This window comes from Nothoprocta perdicaria, unplaced genomic scaffold (genome assembly GCF_003342845.1).
Source record: "Nothoprocta perdicaria isolate Ctin4 unplaced genomic scaffold, notPer1 scaffold_15, whole genome shotgun sequence".
Lineage (NCBI taxonomy): Eukaryota > Metazoa > Chordata > Aves > Tinamiformes > Tinamidae > Nothoprocta > Nothoprocta perdicaria.
In genome coordinates, this window is record NW_020454649.1 from 4,780,064 (window position 1) to 4,804,120 (window position 24,057).

At 43.2% G+C, this 24,057-nt stretch overlaps 1 protein-coding gene across 4 annotated transcripts in view; it reads right to left on the minus strand.

Annotated features, from left to right (window-relative positions):
• Positions 1 to 24,057, minus strand: part of LMO1 (LIM domain only 1) — a 55,955-nt gene that overhangs the window by 5,591 nt on the left and 26,307 nt on the right. For 2 of the 4 annotated variants that reach the window (XM_026034708.1, XM_026034711.1), the window contains exon 2: positions 8,601 to 8,814. In XM_026034708.1, the coding sequence (XP_025890493.1) occupies positions 8,601 to 8,814 (214 nt within the window). Of the gene's footprint in view, positions 1 to 8,600; positions 8,815 to 20,428; positions 20,481 to 21,789; positions 21,833 to 24,057 lie in introns of those variants that run through there. The other 2 variants (XM_026034710.1, XM_026034709.1) reach the window with 2 other exon arrangements.

The following is a 24,057-nucleotide window of genomic DNA, read 5'->3' on the forward strand; positions in this document are numbered from 1 at the left end:
ATTAAACAAAATAAAGGGGCCCCAGACAGCACCATTTGCATTGTTAAGCAGGCGCTTTTCTTCAGCCTTCAAATAGGCGACTTTTCTAAATGGAAATGATGGGGAAATTGGGACAGATGTTCACTTAACTATTTAAACAGCTTAAGAAACATGAAAAATGTATTTGGCATCACATTCACCTGTCCCCTTTCAGGGGTTTGGGGGTAAAGCAATTGTTAAACAGCTTTGCATGTTTGCGTAAGATCTGGAGCAGTCCAGCTGAAATCATGTTGCCTTCTAATGTCTACATAAATGTAGCTTCCAGCTAGTCAGCACGCTAATCTTTTTCTTCTCTATCAACTTCCATAGTCCTCCATCCCCTCCCTTCCCAACAGACGAACATTTCACACTTTTTCTAGCACTTTCTAACTTTAATCTGCTTTTCAGGGAGTGATTTAGAGTCCTTATATTCACCACAGTTCTAAAAATAATGCTGTAACCTGTAGCTGAATGCAAACTCTCCCCTTCCTAATCTGCTGGAAGAAAAGCAAAATGAACAGCTTCCTTTGCCTTTTTGTTTGTTTTGCTTTGTTTTGAAATTGCCACTTCTGATACTTACTGGAGGTCAGGTGAGCTGAAACTTTCTGAGAGGGAGAGCTCAACATTGCTGGAGGAGGGAAGGAAGAAAATCTTCTACCAAAACCTCCATCTGGGGTTAAATTTAAAGCAATTCTACACAAACAAACTGATCTGCATTCTGTCCCCTGGACACCTCCATAACAGATGTGATGCTTTCTCACAAATTCACATGAATAAAGTGTAAGTGCATTAGAGAAATCCATAAGAAGATGCCCAGTGTCTATTTACCAGCTTGATGTTATTGGCACAAAAGAAGGTTGAAATATAGAAAGGTTTCAGTTTGGGGTTGTTTTGCTTCTTACATAAAAAGATTTTCCTCATGTCCCTTTTGAAGTTAACACACAACAATTTTTAAGTACAAATTTCTTTGCTCTTATATAACAGGAAGACCTAGCCAACTTGTAAATAAGCAGAGTCTACGCAGATTTTAAATTTAACACAATTAAACTTTTACCCTTTGGTAGTAATTATGTTTAATGGCTCTTAGCCTGAACTTAACCGTGTCTATTGTTGTCAGCCAGTCTAAAAGCAGGAGTTTGTCCAAGGACAATTTTCTGTAGTTTACAGGCACACTAAAAACGCAGCTATGCTCTAGTCTGATTGGCCATTGATGTCACTGTGTATAGGGAAAATTAAAGCTGATTAGCATACGGGAACAGCAGTGAATACAAATGAAAGGATGGGAAAAGAGGGAGCGCTCCTGGAGGTAGCACGCACTGTCAGAGGGTGCCTGGGCTGCACAGCCACCTGCCAGACAGCCACCCGGAGCTCAACAGTTCACAGACAGCTCCTCAAGTTAACCAGGGGCACAGTAAAACACAGGCATCATTCTGCATCACTCTACAGCTTTGCAGGGAGAAGAGCATGGCCAAGGATCCTTATTGTAGGGAAAACCTAGAGAAACTTCTCATAAAAGGTTTAGCATCTCCTTAAAGGTTTTTCCTTACGACACCATAAATGCAGGTTGGCTATGCTGAGGAAGTGGTTACCTATTTCTGTCATCATTAAAAACAATCTGTTCTATTCACTGGCTACAAGGAGACAAAAAAAACCCCAAAAGCTTCCTATTTTCTCTGCAGGCCACTGCCTAAATAGTCAATATCTTACAAGTAGGAAGGAGTTTGGCCTCCACATAACGAGTGAAAATTTTGGAACTCTTGACTTCATAGGAAGAAATAAGGAAGAGGAAATGGTACAAACACATTTAAATAATAAATAGTCTAGAATAGATGTGTTAGAAGCTTCGATTAAAAACAAACAAAAAACAAAAAACAAAAACCCAACATAAGCATAAGGTGTTTAAGTTCAAAACAGCTGAATGGAAATTAATAATTCTGCAGTAACATAGGCCTTGTCAACACTGAAAGTAGATTAAACACTTATCTAAATATAAGTGTATCTAAGGATAAAATACATTTGTAGACATCCTGTATACTTAAAATATTCTTCTGTATATTTGTACATCCAGATTATCTGGCTACACAGGTTTTCCAAGAGCTACTGAACCCCCTGGTCATACTCCAACTAGAACATGAACCTGGTTTTCCCATACACTTGCCTTCTTTTTTCTGCTGCTTCTTTTTCTCTAGATTCATAAAGACCTACTCTAGATAAAGGCTTGTATTGCAAGACTGAATTTATTACCATAAAGTTTTTTTTTCCCTGCGATGTGAAACAACTAGCAAGGTAGATGCTTAACAGCTCACAGTCAATATTTTTTCCCTAAAAAACATGTATCCAAGGAAATCAGAATAAGAAAAAATGCTGTGATACGTCTGATTTGACAAAAGCATCGAATATGCCAATAACTTCACAAAAAGCCTGGACATCACTTAAAGAGCTAAAAAGAGTAAAGTCAAGAGCAACTAGAGGCTCAAGGTTCCCAATTAGCCTTTGTGTAATATTCAAAGTCATTTGTTTCTCCTTTCTCCTTGCTTATGCAAAAAAGGTATAGAAGTCAGATACAGATATTGCATTAGCCATAGGCATTTTGACATGGTAAATATATTAGTTGGTGCACCCTTCTTTCCAGGATAATATTGTCAGTGCTGCAGTGGAAAGTCACGTCAGTCCAAGGAAGGGAAATGCATTTTGATACTAACGAAGTTGGTCAAGTTGTCCTTTCATGATGCCTTCAAGCTCAGTCTGGAAGAATCTACATCTTGCATGCCGAAGGGGTTGTCATTCATGGATAGCTAAGCAGGAGAAGCTGAACCAGTGTAGTATAAAAAGCCCTCCGGTTGGGTGACCACACGGGCTCACCGATTACTGGGCATAAACTTCAAGGTTGCTCAAGGATGTCTGTCTGCAGCTGGGGAACTCACTTGAATGTTCACTTATTTTGTCTCCTTTGCTCTCCCCCTCTGTATCTTGGGGATATTTCCAGTTGGTGCTAAGACTGATAAAAGACAGAAGTGCTTGTCTTCTTCCCCTGCCATAGTCTTCCTATGGCAAAACTGATGCTGCTGACATTAAAACCCATCTTGGCCATCTCAGCCAGTGCTGAACACACACAGAGCAATGTTCTCTTAGGGGAGTTTAAAAACAGCTGTCAGAAAACTGCCAGTTTGAAAGTGCTAGAGGCATGTTAGTACATCAAAGCCCAGAAGAATTACTCCCCACAAGCTTTCCTCCTCATGGGGAGATTATGAAGGAAAAAGAAAAAGAAAAAAAGAAAGAAAAAGGAAAAAAAAAGGCAATGAACCAACCGAGTATGGTTTGTTTGTCCTGGAAAGCTTGGGCTGTGGGAAACTCCTGGACCAGCTACTACAGAAAAAAGGACTGTGCTTTAGCAGCACAAAACACAACAATGCTGCCAAGACAAAGTGTATTTTGAGCTTAATTAATCCTCCTTAATCTGTATAGATACCAAGTGTAGAAGCAGAGGTATCCTATGCAGCATGTAAGATTCTCTGCTGCGATGTAAGAAGGAGTACTTCAATTTGGGAACATTTTAGGTTGTGGCAGGCATCATTTGGTCAGCCACGCTATATTTGTAACACTTCTCTTTATTATAAAAGAGCATTTCTGAGCATAATCATACCAAATACATCCCATGAAAAGAATATAACTGCCTTAGTTTGGAAAGAACAAAATATGCCCTTCCCTGCTTCAAACGCCTTTCAGCTTCTGCAGTCTAAAGCTATATTAAGGACCATTATTGATGTTTCTCAGTCTAGCTTAAATTTTGTTAGTTTTAGTACTTCTTATTCCATTTCAGAAGACTTGTGCTTAAATGTGCAACTCAGTTTGACTGTTTGGTTTAGTTCCTTCATTATTGAATGCAGAAACCCACTAAAAGCAAGGTATTTGACTGCATTCTTCTGTGTCAGAGAGGAGATCCTTCCATGTCTTAGTACACTTACTTTTCGTATTCCCTAACGATAATAAACGCTGCCCGCTTGCTGGATACAGGACGCTTCATCTAAAGGGACCCCAAAGCAATCCACTAACAGCTCAGTTTCACTAACTGAAGCTGTCAGTGGCACTCAGAGCAGAACAAAAAACAATATCCCCAAACTGGAAACTACGCAATTGTGATCTGACCTACCTGGATGAGGACCTGCCCACTGTGGAGTTTAGTGGGGATAGAGCTACAGCTTCCACACTATGGAGTGCTCCGGGGTCGGCCATCCTGCTGGAATGTTTCCCTTTCCCTTGGACAGGCATGCAGCCTTGCAGGGTGCTGCCCGTCGGCTGGGGAAACACTCGGTTTGCAGTTATGACCAAAAACACGGGGTAATCTATTGAAGTGAATTTTTATCAAGTTCACTGACACAGTATCAGGCCTTTCCAGAAAGTCTTTCACTCCTACTAATTTTTTTTTTTTTTTTTTTTTTTTTTTTTTTTTTTTTTATTTCAGGCTGGTTTTTGGGGGTTTCTTTCATGTCTAATTAAGATTCCAATCATGTCAAGCACCTCCTTCTCCCAAAAATCTCCTGAGCTCTAGCAGCGCATCACGTATGCAGGAGGGACAGTTCTGCTTCTGTGGCAGCGAGTCTGACCTGCCTTTGCTCGTGTGGGGGTACCACACCTCTACACTGGACCAGACAGAAGAAACATCTTCCTTGTTCTTCATCAGCACAATCTGCTGCAATTCTAGCTGTCAGTGCCCCCCCCCCCGCCCCGGGAAAGCCTCATACAACCCCCAGTCACGGCAAGCTTGGTGACTGTTTAATTACGGCTCTGAATAAACACGTAATCGCTGTTTTAGGGTCTGAGGAATTTTCAGAGCAGCATCCTGAGGTCCTCTATCCCACACGCATTTTGTTCAATAGCATTTGCTTATCAAAAATAATTAGAGGTAGAAATGCTGGAGCTTTGATTATGAAACAAATGGTAAATCTATTTGCTCAGACAAAATGTGTCGAAAGACACATCTAGACACAGCTGGAGACTGAGGTGATACCGCAAGGATAACAACTCAAGATCCAATTTTATCTTTCATGATTAAAAAATGAGCAAGAAAGTGTTTTATGAAATGTGAAGGTTAACAAATGTTCCTTCACAAGCAATGACGACAGTTTATCTTTTGAAACAAATGATTTGGCTATGGTCTGCTGGCAGTTCCTGAAATACGCCTGCAGAATTTCCTCCGAAAGGCCCTGAGGAGCCGCACGGGCAGCAGAGCGCCCGGGCCAGCACGGCGCCGGCCGCACGGCCCTGTCCTACGCGGTGCCCAAGCCCGGCCTTGTCCCCGGGCGCCCCCCCCCCCCCCAGCAAAGGCTGCACCTGAACATCCCAGTCCATTAAGGCTTCCCTTTTGACACAGGGGTAGGGCAACACTTGTCCCTGGTCTTACTCAAAGACCTGTATATAGACATGGGCCGACAATTCATTCTTTTCAGTCTTCTCCAGATAAAGTACTAGCTTCTGGTGCGAGTACAACGTCAAGTATGAATGCTCATCTATGGGACTGAACTCTGCTGAAATACGGCAAACGGAACAAGTACCCAAACAGTAAAAATCTACACAAAATGTTCTGTACAGAAGGCAAGAGAAGATGTTTAAGGTTAACAAAAAAAAAAAAAAGCAAAAAAAAAAGCTTGATAGTTCTGTGAAATAATGGACTACACAGCACCTACCAATTCCTATTCTATGAGGTTAAAAGAGCAGCAAGAAAGCAGAAGGGAAGGGTGTAGCAGGACCCTCCCCAAAACCATACAAAATTTATCAAATTTATCAGCAAGAATGTGAAATACCACAGCTATAAAGCTGTCTAAGCAGCTCCATGTCTCTGAACAGCCGCGTTACAAAACTCGTGCCTTCTGCCCCGCTCTGACCCACTGGAGCTCTCTGGGATACTATGGGTATGTTGCACTGCCCAGCAAAAGCAGCTATGATGTGTGCAGGGATCAAAGCAACTGTAACAGATTAATTTGAGGAAAGGTGGAAATATTTGAAGTAGGAAGCACAAACAAACAAACAATAAAAAAAAAAATGTGTTAACCTAAGGAACCTCTCTAGAAGTGGAGCCTGAGGCAGGCAAGGCTCACCAGAGATCTAGAGAAGATCTGCAGCCCATCGGTGTGCTCAGCACCTCCATGACACACATGAACTACTGTTTCTGCTCACAATAGCTAAAATTTCTTTAGCACAGAGAGACTGCCTGACCCAGTTTTATGAGGCTACACAAGCCTCTGCTTCACAATTTGACAATGCTACACGGATCCCAGCCGACTGCTCCCTTGGATAACAGGGGTTATTCAGCCCAATGACTGGAGACAGAGGACTGGAGGACTCCTTTCAGACACAGGAAAAGTTTGCTTCAGAGACCACACTTTATTCTTGCTGTGACAGAAGCTGCACAGAAATGGTAAAACAGCAGCCCCAGCTGCTGCCTCCCACATTTCACTCCACTCTTGCCCTCCCTTCCCAATAGCTGGATCTGCACCTCCTGGCTGCCTTCCCACCTCCAACACAGTCTGGAGCCTCGGAGCAGCCCTGACAAGATAAACCAAAGAAGGAACAAGATGCTCCACAACTATGGATAAGGCCTGATAAGCAGGCCTTGTAAGCCTAATCGCACCACCACGTTCTCCTTTGGCTCTTCTAAGGTCCCTGATTCAACGCTGGATGTTATTTTTTGGTATGAAACTAAAACAAATCAAAATCAATACAGCACTCATTAAATGCTGGGTAGGAAATGCTGCGTAGCTCATAGGTCTCAAAAAGCAAATGTGAACAGGAATCACTGCCCAGCGGATATGTTTCAAGCAGGGTTCTACAATGCACTATCTTTCATTCCGGTCAAATTTAAAAAAATACAGCCCAAACACTGTTTATCAAGTGGGTACGAATGACAAAGTCTGGAAAAGTGACAAATAAGGAAGAGGAGGGTGAGGGATGGGGAGAGCTGGATCACTCGGCAAGTTGCTTGTAAACAAGGAATGTGTTTTTAATAGAGCCAGGTGCAGAAACAACCTCGCAACAAACGTGCTGTATAGTTTCCAGAAGGAAGACTAATCCTGGAAGAAGCTCTCGTGAAAAAGGTACTGGGTTCTCCCATGATTAGCTGATAATAAATCCTCACTGAGGTGCCATGACAAGAAGAATTAGGGTGACCCTTGAATGAGTGAAATGCTTTGGAACAGTTGTGTGCCTCGTTACTAAGTCAGCTTTACACCTGCAGCCAAAGTGAAGGAGGGCCAGTGCGGAACCCAAACGACAGCCGAGGCTCAGGCAGCTGCGCGTGTTGTGGGGCCTTCTGGAGCTCTCCCCTCTGCGCCCCATCTACCTTCACCTCGGCCCTTCCTTACCTACTACTTGGGGACGCATCCGGCTCCCCTGTAGTGCTCTTGCCTGTCCCATGGATTTGGAGTGGAGACGTTTCTTATGCATCCTTGAGAGCTTCAGCTCCCCCAGGGGCAACTTCATGGGAGGCAGCGCTCTGGTACACTGGTTACTAAAAGGCAAGGGGCACCTCCAGCACCACAGCTAACACTCACTTCTTGTTGGCTCAAGGCTCATTCTCTCATTTCCCGAGAGAGAAACTTGTTGAAGCTTTACTAAGAAAAATTTTACTCTAACTTTTCAGGAAGACATTCTACATTGGAATATAGGAAGCATCTGAGCGTTGATGCTCATGTAGCTGGCTTTTTAATACCACAAGGTTAGATGGCTTTTTTCCCTTAGAACCCTTTAACCAGAGCTTAAAACAGTGTATTTTACTTGTTTTGCTTCAAATGTATTTGCCGGTCAAGGCTTAATAGGAAATACTATCAGTGCTTTATGAAAAAAAAGAGAAAACATACACATTAGCTGGAGATCAAGTACATTCTTTCAGAGGAAAAACAAAAGAAAACTGCGAGAGTGTTTTGCAGTGTGACCGTCATAAGAATGTTTGTATTAGGGTTGCTGCTTATTACAATTCATTTCTATCATCTAGGATAGTTTTGTACAACCCTCCCACATACACCAGCTGAAAAATCCGTGTACGGCTATTTATTATAGACTCACACTGACAGGCTACTTCTAAATCAAAGATTATTTATAAGCTCTGTAGACTTTCTCATGAGGGAAAAAGAGAAGTTAATCTATAATTCTGGATTATTTTGCACTGTGTGTTATGCTCTGAGACTTAATGAATACAAGCGTTGGAAGTCTAAGAGCTATCATTGAAAGAGAAAAGTAAAGTCATTGTGAAGAGCATAACGTTAAAGATAAGCAAGAAAACTTCATAATCTTGTCCTAATTGTTCTCAGTAAATATTTCTTGCTCTTCTTATTTCATAACAATACAAAATTAAGTCATGCCCTTCTCCCCTTATCTTGACCTAAAAACAGCATGCCACTTCACTGACGCCAGAACACTTGAACTGCAAACAAAAAGCCATCCTTAGAAAGGGGAAGAAACTCCAGTCCCTTTTAGGCACGGGGAAACCACGCACAACTACACGTTTTAACAGAGAAGTTTAGAATGATAAACAGTTGGCAGCAAACTGAGAGGCTTATAGGAAGAGAGCACACTCTGCTCCTGTTTACCTCAGGTAATCTCTGCGGCAAAGAATGAGATTCGCTTTTGTGTAGAGGGTTGATCCGACCTCCCCGAGGCGGCAGTCACAGCAGGCGCACTTTAGACAGTCTTCATGCCAATACTTATCGAGAGCCTTCAGAAGGTACCGGTCCTTGATCTTCCGGTTGCAGCCAGCACAGCCCTTCTGCTTCCCTTTGGGTTGCACAGATAACATCGGCACACCTACAACACAAACAAACCATGGAGTTTAGAAGATACTCAGACAGTTTAAGCAGGTTTGCTGCTTTTGTGGGCAGCATTCAGTGATCTGCAAGCAAATGGTGCTGCTGGTTTCATTAGGAGGGGTTCATACTGCAGAAGTTGCTGGTGAAAGGAACTTAGGTTTCATTTGCTGTCCAGGGTAAGTTTTTGCTTGCAGGAATGGGACATTCCCTTCCTAGGGGTAGGGCTGACGCAGAACAGTACAGTTTTCTTTTTAATTAACATCCTGCAGCAGAATGAAGTGTTTACAATTTCAAAATTCGCTTTTTCCCTCATTAACAGTAGCTTTGTGCTGTTCATTACTTGCTAAAGGCAATTACAAAGATCAGAAGGGCAACCACTGCATGCACCCTCCTCCATCCAAATTAGCTGGCTCAAGATGCTGGACGAGGAAAAGAGAAGGAAAGTGCTAAAGATGAACTGTGCCACTTTCTTCCTCCTTTGTAAACAGCACTGATCACAGAGGCCTCAGCAAAAGCTAGAGCAACCCAGGGACTGCTCTAAATTAAATGCTATTCAAAACCCCTCAAGGACTGCTTGAAAATGACCCAGCCGGTGTCTCTCCACCTCGAGTGAAGCCATACTCCTTAAGAGCCAGTGAAGCTTTCGACCTCTTCTTTGTATCACTGGAGAAGGTACTAAAAAGCTATTTTTTTTCCTCTGGAAATCCCTGCTGGGACTGCAAAGCAAGGGGGTAAGATGTGGTCACAAGGCATTCAAGTTACTTGGCTCAGGGGACACCTTGCTGCGGCGGCCTTCTTCACTTTGGCGGTCTTAACACCGCTAGCTCCAACTTTTTCCTCTCATCTAAACAACTAGTGCCCCCTGTACCCAACACAGACCAGTGAGCATGAAACCCATCTCCCATGTAACCTAGGGAGAATGTGGGGTTAAAAAAAAAAAAAAAAAAACCACACCTCAAGGATTGTATTGTGGAGGAGAAAGGTGAAAACAGAGGATGAAGCAAACTTGCTGAGAGGCCAGGACTGCATTTTCTCCAGAGCCTGGATTATATTTTGTTACTCATTTTGTTCACTGGTGCCAATCACTATCAGTGACAGCAATGGGCCTTTAATGAGCATGCAGTGGGGGCTTAGGCAACGCAGCGATGATGAGGGGGCACTTTGCCTCCTGTAGCAGGTGTCACCGGATACAGGCTCTTATACAAAGTTAAGCCACCATTTCTGTAGAAAGCCAGATGTCCCAGAAAGCAGCAGCTTTATAATGGAATTATTAACAGCCCCTTAACCAGAGTGGAACTAGTTAGTGCCACGGTAATATGTGACATTTGCTGCTTTCCTTAAAAGCAAGGGTGACCCAAGGGTGGCTAATGTTCAGCACATGTAAAACCCACCACTCTTGGAGTAATAATTGCTTTGTCAGAGCTGCAAGCAGACGACAATAGCACTTAAGACACTTCTACACAAACAGTGAGGTATTGATCCATTTGTTATCAAAGTGGTCTCGGCAGCACGGAGACAGGTCAAGTAACATTCAAAAACTCTCAAGGCTTAAAGAGCCCTCCTGCTCTTTGCTGCAGCACACTCTAAATCCACTTGCAAAGTCAATACTAGCAAACTTCTGACACCAGGGACAAATATGCAATAATTAAGTGAAAACTTAAATCTGCCTTCAGCTGCCACATACACAACCTGGAAGGCCACTCATTCTGATTCTGCCAGAGCTCCTGAGAGCATCTGAGAAATTATGCATAGATGTCCAAAGAAAAACAGCCACGCATTTGGAAAGAGGGAAAAGACAAGGAAGTTTGAGAAGCACAACATGCTGCAGATGCTCGAGGTCGAATTACAGAAGCCGAGCACTCCTTGTGAGAGTTTCTTGCAAGAACAAGGAAAGTGGCCCCGTCGCTCTGGGTACAGGGCACTTCTAACAGAGCACACTTGAAGAGCAAAGTGAAGCTTCATTTTGTGTGATATTTTTCTTCAGGTAACTTAAGATCTTCATGATGTGTTCTCTCAAACTCCACACCAGGAAATTAACACTTCACAGAAAGAGACTGCCATGTTCTAAGACAGGGAACCGTGCATATATACATTTGCACATAAGGACAGTGTCAGATTAGTAGCAGTGGTGAAAGAAAGTAGTTTGCACCTAGAGGAACTAAGAACTCAGCGTGAAAATTATTTTTTAATATAGGAACCTATACACCAGGGGGTCAAGTCCTCCCTCCTCCTCAAAAGGTTCCCTAAATACGAGCTATCTACCCTTAGAGATTAGTCTAGAGGACTTGATATGAATGGCCTTATGATGCAATTCTTTTTACAATGTTCATTTTTACAAATTTGGCTAAGATTCACTGTTTAGTCATCCATATGCTTAAATATGTCAATATTTATACACTTTAAAAAATGGTCAAGCAATTATCATTTGTCAGAGTAATGGTTCTCATCTGAAATTTATGGCACAACGCTCACTTTTTTTTTCAATGCATCTTGAACAGAGTATTTTCTGTAGAACTGGAATTCCCAGTTGTTTCCTATTTCTTTTCTAGCTTCTGATTCCCCACCTGTAATTACAACAAAATTCTGAAGGCTTTAAATGTCACCAACTCTATTCTGAAAAAAACAAATGCATTAAGTACTGGGTACATCTGGGTCAGGATTAAATGTATCAGGGTAAGGTTTAAACACACCAAATCCAAAGTCAATTTTCTTCTCCCATTATAAACAAAGCAACATTTCTATGCTGCTGAACCCCCCAACACACACACACTCCAGCAATTTAGACGCTTTTTTCCCCCAAAATTTGTAGTGTGACCATGAAGAGGACAATTGACCAGCAATTCAGTTAACTTGACGGTGTGCGCTCGGAGTTGCCGCACGCTCCCAAACACGGGTTCCAGAGGGTCAGGACGGCCAGTGGTCCTGGCGCAGAGGGCCGTGGCCAGGGCAAGGGGGCACGGCCAGGCTCCGGGTGCTGCAGCAGCAGCCGAGGCCTGGCCGGGAGGGCGGGAGGCTCCCGGGAGGCGGCGGGAGGGCTCCGGGTGCTGCGGTCACGGCGGGGAGCTCGCCTGGCAGCTCTGGCCGCGTTGCGGCCCCGGCGCCCTGCCGCACGCCGGCCGCACTTCCCTGCGACTGCGAGTGCGGCGCCGTCTCAGGAGAGGCTTCCGCGAGCCACAGGAATGTAACACTTTGATTTTCCTCTAATAACTAGCAAGGGAACATATATATATATATATATATTTAAACAGTACCTTAAGCAAGGAAAAAAGCTATGTATTTGGTCAGCGTTCAGCAGGGGGCTTTCTAATGAAAAAGGTACCATTTCAGAGATCATATGATGTTCAAAGCTGCTATTCCCTCTCAGATAATAACGAGCAAGGTCAGCCTCTGCTGCTCAGGTTCAGTGTTTTGAAATTGCGTTTCGGGCTGTGAGGCTTCCCTCCGACATCGCAGCCGACCGGTGTGAGCGGCGCGCTCGCACCGCTACACAAAGTTGCAGCTGCAATTTAGCTGCTGAGCTGACAGAGCAGGCAAGGCATGAAACTGAATTTCCCAAACTGCCCAACCTGATCAGCGAGGGTGCCTGGCACGCTTGCCACGTCATTTCCAAGCAACAGGAACGCGGCATCTCAAAAACTTAGGCCCTGTTGCAGGCTTGCGGGGAGCAGGCCCAGGCAAGGCCAAGCCCCGCTCCCCTCCTGCCCTACCTGCCGTGGCGCCTCAGCGGGGGCTGCCACGAAACCCGCTCACCGCAGAGCCACTGCGGCGGCGAGGGCGAGCACCAGAAAAGCCCCTTTGCCGAGCCACAGAAACTGGCCACTGAACACCCCGGGCCTGTTCCCAAAGGGAACTCGGGCTCATTACCAAGTTCTGAAGGAAACATCCAGCTCTGGTCTCCTCTCCCGTTGCTACCATCCATTGCTATCTTTTCAGTACACAGGACTCACAGCTCACAGTATACCAGGGTGCTCAACAGTAGATGAGGCCTTTCTGTTGCTGGCTACCTACGCACTCTCCTTTGCCCTTTACAACTTAATAGACTTGCTGCTGGTAAATACAAAACAAAACCTGTTTTGAGGGCTCCCAGCTCCAACGCACATTAAAAAATTATAGACACCACCTCTGGCCATACTGAAATTTATGACTGCGCCTAAAAAGGCTGTTACTGTAGTGGGTAATCTAAACTTTACCTCTATTCACAGCCAGAGGAACCGGCTTTAATCAGCTCGTATCTTCTCAGTCAGGGTCTTTCTGTAAAATTATTCCGCTGGCTTTATAATACACGTGTCCACTAAGAACAGCCCTCAGTTCTTCCGAGCCCTTTTAGCGGTATTTCCATTCACACGGCAGTCAGCTGCCACTCGTCTAAGGGCACCGCTCATAAAGCCTCATTTCCAGGAGAGCCTAGAAACTTCTTATAAGTGATAGACCTTTTAAATAACAGTTATCTGCAACAGTCCTACAGCGCACATCTCCACAGTGCTCTGGTCTGCAAGAGCGCTGCTGCTCCCCGCTCAAAGCATGGCAGTTTACCACCTAATTTCTTTAATGCAACTCTAAAGGTTAATTGGTCTGAAAGAGTTATGTGGGACTGCTGGCTAATGATATATGCCCCGAGGCTCTGCAGCTCGCCTGCGTTTTTACAGCCAAGCGCAGAGCGCAAGGCGCAGGTGACACCACGGCGGCTCTGCAGCCCCCTGCACGGGCTCCCTGCCCGTGTCCGTGTCCGTGCCCACGGCACGGGACGTCCCACCTGCCTCTCGTGCCGGGCTCGGTGCCGCTGCCACGCTCGTTACCGCCGCCGGGAACCAAAGGGAAGCCTAATGAGGAGCGCGGGAGCGCGCGGGGAGGAGGGACGTCCTCCCACGGTCCCCAAGGAATCCGGCCAAAATCTTCAATTTGCCATTTATGACAGCTAATTAGTTATTCTATTCAAAATCTTTGCTTTAAATAAAAGAACTAATTATACACAAAGGTCAGTCCCCCACCTCCTGTGAAGCACACATAATTGGCTTATTTCCCCAACACCCCGTGTATGTTTTACACAATGCTTTCAGGCAGATGGCTTTAGCTCTTTCCCTCTGCATTTTTGTTAAAAAACAAGACAAAACAAAAAACTTTTCTCAGATTAGCAGCTCTAGGCATGAAAGCCTGCTCAACAACAAAGGTGAAAATTATGGGAAAAAAAATACCCCCACCCAGAAAGGTCCTTGACATGAATAACGCTTCCCATCCATTTACGCAGCATCCTGCACAAAGTAGCACTGGAATTAGGGTTTTATTCTCTACCACAAACTCTTGCTTCAACAGTGGCGCTTGGACTCAGTCAGCACATTTCCGAACAAGCCATCCTCCAAAGGCCACAATTCTTGCAGGTTCACGGGTTCATGTTACACTTTTTTTTCCCTTTTTTCTTTTCTTTTTTTTTTTTTCTCCTTAAGATTTACTGTGATTTATATAAGCGATTACTGTAGGAATCTAGGAATTCAGCATTCCCGTGCTAAAAGCAATTTTGGAGCTTTTGGCAGCTAGACACCACAGCCCAGGTTCCAGCATTCCACTTGCGGGAAAAAAAATGTTTTTTTTTTTTTTTTTTTTTTTTTTTTTTTTCCTAGTATCAACAGTCTTTAAATGAACTGACCTTCTTTTGCATACTAACAGAACAAAACAAAACCCCTCAAAACCCAAACACACTCTAGCATTTGGCTGCAAAAGAGAAAAAAAAGTAACTGAAGAACAGGAGTAATCTCATTAACTCCTGTCTCATCACCATAAATAAGCAAGCAGTCTTTTGTCTTTTTTTTTTCAGAGGATCTGGTATCATTTAAAAGCATTAGAGCCCTGCATCACCCATTTAAGTAAATGCAGACAGTCACTGCCAAAAAGATGCAGTGAATTTTCATTCCCTTTGAAAAAAGCCTCACTTTGTGTTCCCAGTATTGTGTTACTCCCTATGAATATTATGCCCTGAGAAGTAAGTTACACTGTGCACTTTCATTGAATTGGAAGTGTGCAGTCTTGGACATCCTCACGAAGAATTTAGTTTTAAGATTTACGGTCAGCCAGCCAGCAAGGTAGAACTCATCATGTCATCTGTATCTCCAATTAAAACATTACATTCAGACCAGTAAGTACCCGCAACGCAATGCTTACGAACAAGCTTTAGACCATTCATCAAAATTATTCAATGAGAAACCACAATCTTTCTTCATTTCCAGTTTCATGCTGCAATATGCAGCAGGTGATTTTTACAGTGGCTTTAGCAATTCATTTGTGGTTTTCTTTCTTCTCAATCATTACCAAATGAATTCCCCTAGCATAGCTGAAACGTAGTTGGAAAGGACAGTTAATAGGAGAAACAACATTTTGATCAGAGCTTCCATTCTCACTACACTACAGTTCTTCCAAAGACAACAGGATTTTTTTTTTTTTGGCCTTAGAGGTTCTGAATAAGCTTCAGTGAAACTTACTGTAGAGTCTGGTTTCCTGCAGCTGCCTTAAAGGAATTCAAAACTTCTTGAGCCCCTCGCATCTCATATGCAGAGACCTTAATTTTATGTCTTTTGTTCAGAAAAAACAGATGTGTCCATAACAGGCATTCCAATGATCCATACCAAGTGGAGTCCTGATTCAGGAGACAAGGTTTGGGGCTGGACTCTCTGTCTTCCTTTTCCCCTAAAGTTTGGAAACTTAGAACTCTTCCTCTATGATCAAACAGCACCTACCAAAGGACAACCTGCAGTGATAAAGGCACACATGCAGCAGGACTGAATGCAAAGCATAATAATTGCTACTGCAAAACAGTTGCTATAAATCATTCCCGTAAGCAACATTTTCCCTGTGCTCATAAAACATGCTTGTTTGAGCTTTAATTTTTTATAATTGGCACATGTCCAAAGCTTATTCTTAGCACATGCCATGTTTCTGTAAAATCCATTTTTACTGTTTTGCGCCCTGGCAACAGCTAAAAACATGTAGATTTCTTGTACTTGCAACCTAGTCTGAGAACACTCTGATCAGATTTTCTTCATTAGTCACAATTTAACATCCTACAATTTGGCAAAAGTCATGACTTCAGGTGGCCAGTTCCCTCGTTCACTTTCACTGATAGAAAAAAGCCAAGAATATATACAAGGTCTGGCAATGAAAAGACTGCTCTCAAACCATATTTACAGAAATGTAAGAACACCACAGAGGAGAAAATGATTACTAGGGATTATTAGTCTAGAATTTTCCCGTATTTCTCAACAGTCCGTAGACTTACAGGTTGCCATTAAAATAATACTAAGCTCCAAAGTTTGGCTATTCAAGTGGTTTGGCTTCCAAAGCAAATGGAAAAAGAGTCTTTAGATCAAATGATTCCAAAGTTAATGATTCATCCCTCACTTCTCAATTGATTTAGATTTAACCCAAGATTCAATGTTAAATCCAGGGATGGTTTGTCCTTTTGCCCAAACCCTACCAACACAGAAAGAAAATGAAATAGGAAAAAAAAAAAAAAAAAGTTAAAAGCCCCCAAGGGCTTGAGAATTTAAACTCTAAGTGCATTATTTCCACGTGCACGTGTAATACTCTACAGTTCTAGTTTCCTGGCTAAAATGTGTTGCTTAACATATTAATAGTGAGGTTTCAAGAGCTATGCAAAGATGTGCGGTGTAGCAGAGCTCGCATTTAACAGCGAAACATTAACATCACCTTGGCAGATCTGGCGCACTGTATATGTGAATATTTTAAGGAGAAAAGAACTATATCATTGCACGATCATCATCATCTTTTCTATAGCCTTTTAGCAGACATATACAATGTCAAGCTAAGCTTTTGGCAACCTTAATAGAATCTCAGTGCCCACTGCCAAATGGCCATTTGATGTTCTGCTCTATGTACACTGATGAAGCAATCTGTCACAGGCCTTAATGTAGGCAATGATGACTGTCCAAGCTAAAGCTTTCACAGGCTTATAGAAATTTCTCAAGACTTTTGGAGCCTACCATAATTTGCGCAACACCACTAAAGAATTTGGAAGCCCCGTATTTAATGAAATATGAATACACTCTTTTAAATGTTTCTAGAAGATATCCTACTCAGGCCAAAAGAGCATTTTACACTATCAATCGTGAGAAAGTTGTGCTGGTAACTCTAAAATAGCAAATGCTGTAATGACTGCAAGGTATTCTCGCAGGAAAGCATCAATCCCTCTCCCATCCCACCCCAACCTTCTACAAAGCCAAACACTGATGCTGTGCCTTGCACAAGATTAGTACAACTGCCCTTTACCTCTAGAAATGTCTAAGGATCAAAGATCTATTTGCAGATTTCGTTTTCAAGAGATGAGTAAGCATTCACCTACAAAGAAGGCAGAAAAAGTCCCTCCACTTAATGCAATCCATGGAACAGATACAATTGCTGCTGACCTTCGAGGAGTCATGAAATACACCTCCCTAATGACTCAGAAAGATGCAGTTATCCTGAAAACCTCGACTTTTCTCCCTTTCCTAGCAAAACCAGATCAACTCATCTGCTATTAAAAGTTGAAAGGGGCAGGGCAGGAAGAGGAGCTATTTCCTTCTCTCTTAGTTGAAAGAAAAAAAACACCATACACTTCTTTGCAGGACCATTTGCATGCTGAGCTGTCAGCCCATGCACTTTCCATTAAAGAGATAGCATCCCTTTTCAGAAGTCCATTTGGGATCCATTTTAGTGTTATCTAAAAATCAAATCTACATGGTAATCCTTTTAATGTACTCTTGACTTTTAAAAACAGCTTTATGTTCCTTCAGGAAATGTTCTAAGCCATTACTCAGTAATTACTACTCACCCATGAAAACACTGATCTTTTACAATATATAATCAGTTTGCTGACTTAAAAAAATAAAGCCGACTGGAATGTTCTCTCATGAAGGTAGGAGAGAAAAAAAACAAGGTTAAGAGAGTAGACAACCTTCTCCCCACTGTATTTCCAAGCAGTGAATTTTCCTGTCATCTGAGAGGGACAGAGGTGGGCACAGGGTCAATTTGTATGAGAGACTACTCTGAGCCTCAGTTTTGCTCTGGTTGTCACTGAGCAAGCAACTAATAAATATCAATTCAAAAAGTGAAATTTGTATCATCTTTGATACAAACAAAGCTCTAAACTCCCGCAAGTGCTTAAGTTTTGAATGACTTTAATGTGACCTTCTGAAAGATGGGCAAGGTAGCAAAGTCATAATCGTACAATGCAGCATGGAGTCTGTAGAGCTGCTTTGGTGAAGACACCTCTACAGTCTCCAGTGAAAAAACTCAAGCCATAGGCACATAACCCAACCATGTAGTTTGCAACTTTAGCTGATCAAAACCAAGTCTCAGAAGAGATCCAGTGCAACTGCACTTGATTATCCCCGCCAGTAATCCAAGTCAAGAGGAGCCAGCAAGGGCATAGGAGAGAGCCCTTTGCTTGGGTCCAGTTCTTTTCTGAGACCAACTAGACAGAAGTTCAGGGCTTTTGTCTGTAATACCAACAGTCACAGCACAGAAGAAGCATGAGTATTCCGCTCCTGCAAAGAATTTAATAAAGACTATGGGTAGTTCAACAAGTCCTGTCGATAAAAATCTGCAGCGATGCCTCACACCCCACCACTGACCCAAGCGGGGCAACACCCTCCTTACTCTTACCCTGGCAAAAGCAGGTCACTTTCTCAAGACTATTAAAAAAACAAGGTGAATTCTGTAAGGGAGAACTTGCTGTACCTTGCAAATAGCATTAACCACAATTGTTCCTCAAATGCAACAAAGATGGAAGAGGGAAAGAAGCTGGAGCTAAATATTCCTTATTCCCTTCTTCTGCTTACAGCCACAGCTTGTTTCCACAAGTACATTGTGCTTTAGCACATTTTGCTCCTAAGTTTAGGAGGGAAAAAGTTGCGCTCCCGACCGTCTCCCTCTTCATGCACAGGGAAAGGTACCCAGCCTCTTAGGACAACACTCCTCATTAAGCCTTTGCTCCACCTGAAGCTGGCTGGTAGCTATGCATCTCAAACTATTTTTGTTTATTCAAACAATAAACAAACAATTTTTGTGTATTCAAAACAGATTAAGCCAGGCTTGCAATCCACAACTGGCCATCAATGCTGCCGCCCTTTACAAGAAATTATGCTGATAAGAATTAAGAGTGGTCTCTTGGCATTAGCTGTTGTATACTCCTTCAATAATGAGTTCCTCTGAGGTGATGTATAGAGGCAGGATCTGAGCACTATTGCTCTGGACAAGAAAAACAACCCAAGTAAGAGAATAAAATTGCAAGACATTTTTTTCTCTTATGTCTTTTTGCAAAAAGCCCCAGAAAGGCTTTGAAAACTCTACTGTAATTTGCCAACTGTTCCAGAACAAAGTGAACAGTAAGTGTTTGGGGCAAGTCAGTATGACATTTGGTTTGCATTAAACCACCTAAGACTGAAATACACTGTAACACAGCATATTCTACACTATTAACCATTCAGGGGCAACACAGCATTCAGGATATGGATGACAAGTTGGAATTGCAGGAGACATTCCTCTTCTTACAGCTGACCATTGAGTTGAATTCGAGCTGATCCTAAGGGAGACATTTTCATTAACCTATGGTAGCTCTCTAATCCTACTCCTTGGATTTCAGACCACCTCCACTACAAGAATTTATGACCTGCTGCCTGCACTTTGGATGGAGCTCACACTCCACTCTCTTCCTCAATGCATCCAGCTCCTCCGGATCATTACCACTGCTTTGTGCGGCAACTGATCCTCTTAAAGTGGAAGTCAGCTCTCTTCTTTCCAGTTATTTATGCTCCATTTAATTCTCACCAACACACGTGAAAATGCTGATGGTTTCACTTGAAGAACAATAAAACAGATCTTATGGCCTGGCCAAGTGTTCAAAATAAAAGGTGCCCTAAAGCATGGAGAATCCTGCAGTCCCAATGCAGTACGCATCTACTTACCCTTTGCTTCAAACTTCAGATAAACTAGAAAGAAATTCTAAAACACTAATCTTCAGCTCCCAGAATTCTAAACTTACATCCCCAAAACAACACTGAGCAGCCTCTTCTGCTCTGTACTTTGACAGGAGAGTCTCTCCTGCTTGATTTGCTTCCTTTTTTTAGCCCACCTCTTCTGACTAGTGAAAAGAACTCCTTCCCTGTGCTAATGAAATGAGGAGTCCTAAGTGCCCTGCAATCCTTTTTAGAAAAGCCTGTATCTCCAGATGAGTCTCAATTTCACAGCATCAGGGAACTGTGTGCCAACGCGCTGAACCGGAACTCGAGGGCCAGCAGGAGCTGCAGACAACAATGCTAACATCAGGTTATTTTAGATTAAAGTACTTCCAAATCAATTTTGGATTCAAACTTTTAAATGCACTCTCCAGAAGAAATCTGCACTTACTGGGTATTTTCAGGGCTATTTTTTTAAGCTTGAATGAAACTCACTTTTATCTAAAGAAAAGATGCAACTACCCTTTGCCACCAAGCTGGGTCATAGCTGGAAAATTAGGCAGACATCAGTCCTATAAGGAAATAAAATATCTAATACAGCATCCATAAAACTGCAGACACACACACATACACACACAAAGCCTTACAGATGCTCCTTGGCAGCGAATTTACCTGAAACAAGGAGTTGCCGTGACATTTGGGGCCAGTGCTGTTGCTCATCCAGACTGGTTCCCAATGCTCCACATAAACAGTGCTGTTTCACCAGGGCCATCAGGGCATATTCCCGCGCATCCAGGGCACTTGAACCGCACTCAAGGGAAGCGTGTTTCGCTGTAGCTGAACGAGAGTGAGTTAAGCATTCAGATACAGCCTAAGGGCCACATTTTGCCAGGCTCAAAACCTGTAGAATTGAGATAGATCCTCAGCACTTTAGGGAAAGAAAGTGGCTCTGCTGAGAAGGGAATGTGTAAGACAGATGGCAGAGTTAAGGTTAGAGTTCAAACTGAAAGCAATTAAGACGGCTAAGAGTGCTCTGCAACTTGACACAGGCTTGCACTGTATTCAGGACTTTTCACTAGTGTTAAGCATCTTAACTTGTGTATAGAGAGATGATAATTAAAACCTGACAAGTTTAAATTAGTCATTTGTAAAGGCTCTCCAGAAAGCTTTTAAACGTAGACTAAACATGTCTATTAGAATGGAAGAAAGGATAAGAAAAATTGGAGCCATTTTCAGTTACAATAGTTTTCCTTACCTACAAATCTTGAGAGATTAGGCAAATTTAAAATCGGAATTTTGCAACTGTCCAAAGCCACTTAAAAGAGCAAAGAAGGATGAAGGTGGCAATTAAAAAAAAAAAAAAAAAAAAAAAAAAAAGAGCGAGCGAGCAATCCTCATTTCCCTTCAGGATTTGGAGCACTTCAGGGAGTGCTCTATTATGGGTCCCCAGGGACAGGGGGAATTTGTGTCAATCTGCCACCAGAAGCTGGGCAGTTAGCGAGAGGCGGATGGATCTTGGGCTTTCAGCCTTCCAGGCTAATCAGAGCAGGGGGAGAGTTTCCACCTCACACTGGTTATTCAGATTAATGCCTAGTATTTTGCTGCTACACAATTTTCCCAAGAATTCAAGAAAATGAATCTAAAGGAAATTTGCTCTTTATTGAGCAAAGAAACACATCCAGCAGTAGGCAATTTATTCATGCGCAAAAGAAAAAAAGAAAGAAAATCGCTACAAATATTTTGATATTTCAAGAAATAGTTCACTGACTCTATCTAGAAACCAGCTTTATGAGGATAAAAGCCATCAAGGGCAGAGATGCCACAAATTCCCCCTTATTACTTGCAAATTATTTTACATTTCTTCATTCTCTGCCTCTCCTTTTCATGACGTGCCTGTAGCAGCCAAGAAGAACTATGCTCCTACTTGGCCACAGACCTGGGACAAGGAAAGAAAGCTCCGGTTCCACCTCCAACCCTGATGTGCCCCCCACTACACCGGGCCAGGGAACGGCCTGAGTCGCTTCCCCACGCACCTTTCAGCGAGGCAGCCGAGCCGCACGCCTTGCTCAGCAACCCAGGGAGGCTCTGCACAGCCTCACGCTACCCCCAGCTCTGCAATCCTCCTTCCAGAGCTCTGGAGCAGACACTCCCATCTGCCTCAAGCATATCAGTGTTTTCCAACACCACAGGCTGCTCTTGTGGAAAGCTGTTGCAGCAGCCTGTTGCCACTGCCGAACACCCCAAAGTTACTCAATTGCAGCATCCTACTTCTGGGTGAGAAAGAGCAGCAAACAGCAAATGCAGGAGCAGAAGTCGGCACAATGTTATATAAAGTGGTGGAGACAGAGAATAGTAGTTCTTCAAAGGCAGCCTGTCCCTGAGAAAAATAATCAGGCTGTAGCAACAATGATTGCTCTAAACCTGTGTCGTTTATCTACAGACCACATTCACTGCTTCTACATGCAAAACGTAAGCCTTTTTTTTCCAATTCACCTCAACTCTGCTGCACTCTATGTGGTATCTCTTTTGAGAGGAGTGTCTAAATTATCTAAGCACAGGAACAAAAATGTCACTTTAAAGCAAGCCATGATCTGCTACAGCAAAGCCTGTGATAAGTAATTTGTTCCTTCAAGTGCCTTTTTCTTTTTTTTTCTCCCCTCTGAGTGCCAACTGAACTTGAAGCTGTAATGAGCATACAGAAATCTTCATCTTTACATACCACTATTGTATTTATTCCCAATTCACGGTGAACCAAGAATTTGATAAGAAAAAAACAACATCTGCTCGGGATCCAGTACCCCATGGACACAAGCAAATGAATATTTGCAAGACTCAAGATCCTGCCTGAGTCCTTAACTGAATTGCTTACAAAGAGGAATTGGGGGAAAAAGAATAGACATCTGCATTTCAGTCACCTCAAATTTCAAGTCAGAAGCCATCCCACTTCTGGTTATCTGTACTAGCAATTTCACAGCCAACTACTGAGTGCAATTGCCACCCTCCTTTCAGGGAATTAAATAGCAGGATGACTTCTCCAGAGACTGGCCACTTTTCATGTAGGTTTAGCCTTATTTTCACTTCAGTCTACACCTAACAGCTGAGATCTAGCCCAAATCTCCAACAAGCCCCTCAGGCAACACCTGAGAAACAGCACAACCATGCTGAAAGCCAGCACCAGCCGGTAAATTGAGAACCAGCTTCTCCGCACGGCTTCCTAACAAGACTGTCATCGAACCCTTCCTTTCCCCCTCTCACCTACCCGCTTCCTACCCTATCCATAGCTACTTGGGGCAGGGCTTATTGTCCCAGGAACATGGAAATAGAAGTGCCCTCTGCCCTCTCTTCCCCAGCCAGGCACAGCAGACTCCTTCTGCCTCTCCCGTGTGTCAGCTCCTGACCTGGAGCAGCGGCTCTGCACCGGGCTCCACGGCCCTCCCTGCATTCAGAGGGCCACAGCTGGCTTCAAAATTCATCATCTCTGGCAAGTGAAAAGTTGTCACTTTTACATCATGGTATAAAAGTTACAAATCAGGGACCTCAAAAATCCTTGAATTCTTTTCCACCACAAACTAATTTTAGAGCTTCAGCAATCTTAATCTGTGTATTTTAAAGAAGTCTCAAATGCTGACGCTATGCTGCTTTTGCCTAGCTGCTTCTGCACTGCCAGCCACACGTGGCTGCAGGAACCAAACATCGCCGTTTCCAGCGGGAAGCGAAGCAAAAGGAAACACACACCGAGCACCATTCAATGGCCGGGGAAGCCCTTGCTACGCACTAGTGCCCTGAGACAGCCTGTTTCCTTGCACAATGCACACCTTTAAGATTCATCCATTCCTCTTTCCGAATCAACCCTCAAAAACAACAACGGTTCATCAGCTGCTAAGAAGGTCAAGGGCTCTGCCAGCCCTCCTGAGATTTCAGCTACTGGTTCCACAGAGTCTGCTAGTATCAAACCTGACACTTAGATCAGTAGTTACTCCCCAGACATATCTAGTTTCTCATTTCTTCAGTTTCTAGCATCAAAATACACTCGCAGTACAATTTGCAAACCTCCACAGGCAATATCCTCTCCCTAGGCTGCCCAGTTGTGCGCATGGCCAGGAGAGAGGGAGGGAAGGGATGACAATTTTTGCAGGAAAAAGACAATACATTACCACATATAATAATAATATATTAGACTAATGTATTATCATATTAATATACCCTTAAGCTCCCATTTCAGTTACAAAGCAAAGGAAATGGTAAACCTGCATGCCACAGTTGACATCATATTATCAGCACACAACAGGATTTGAAAAGTT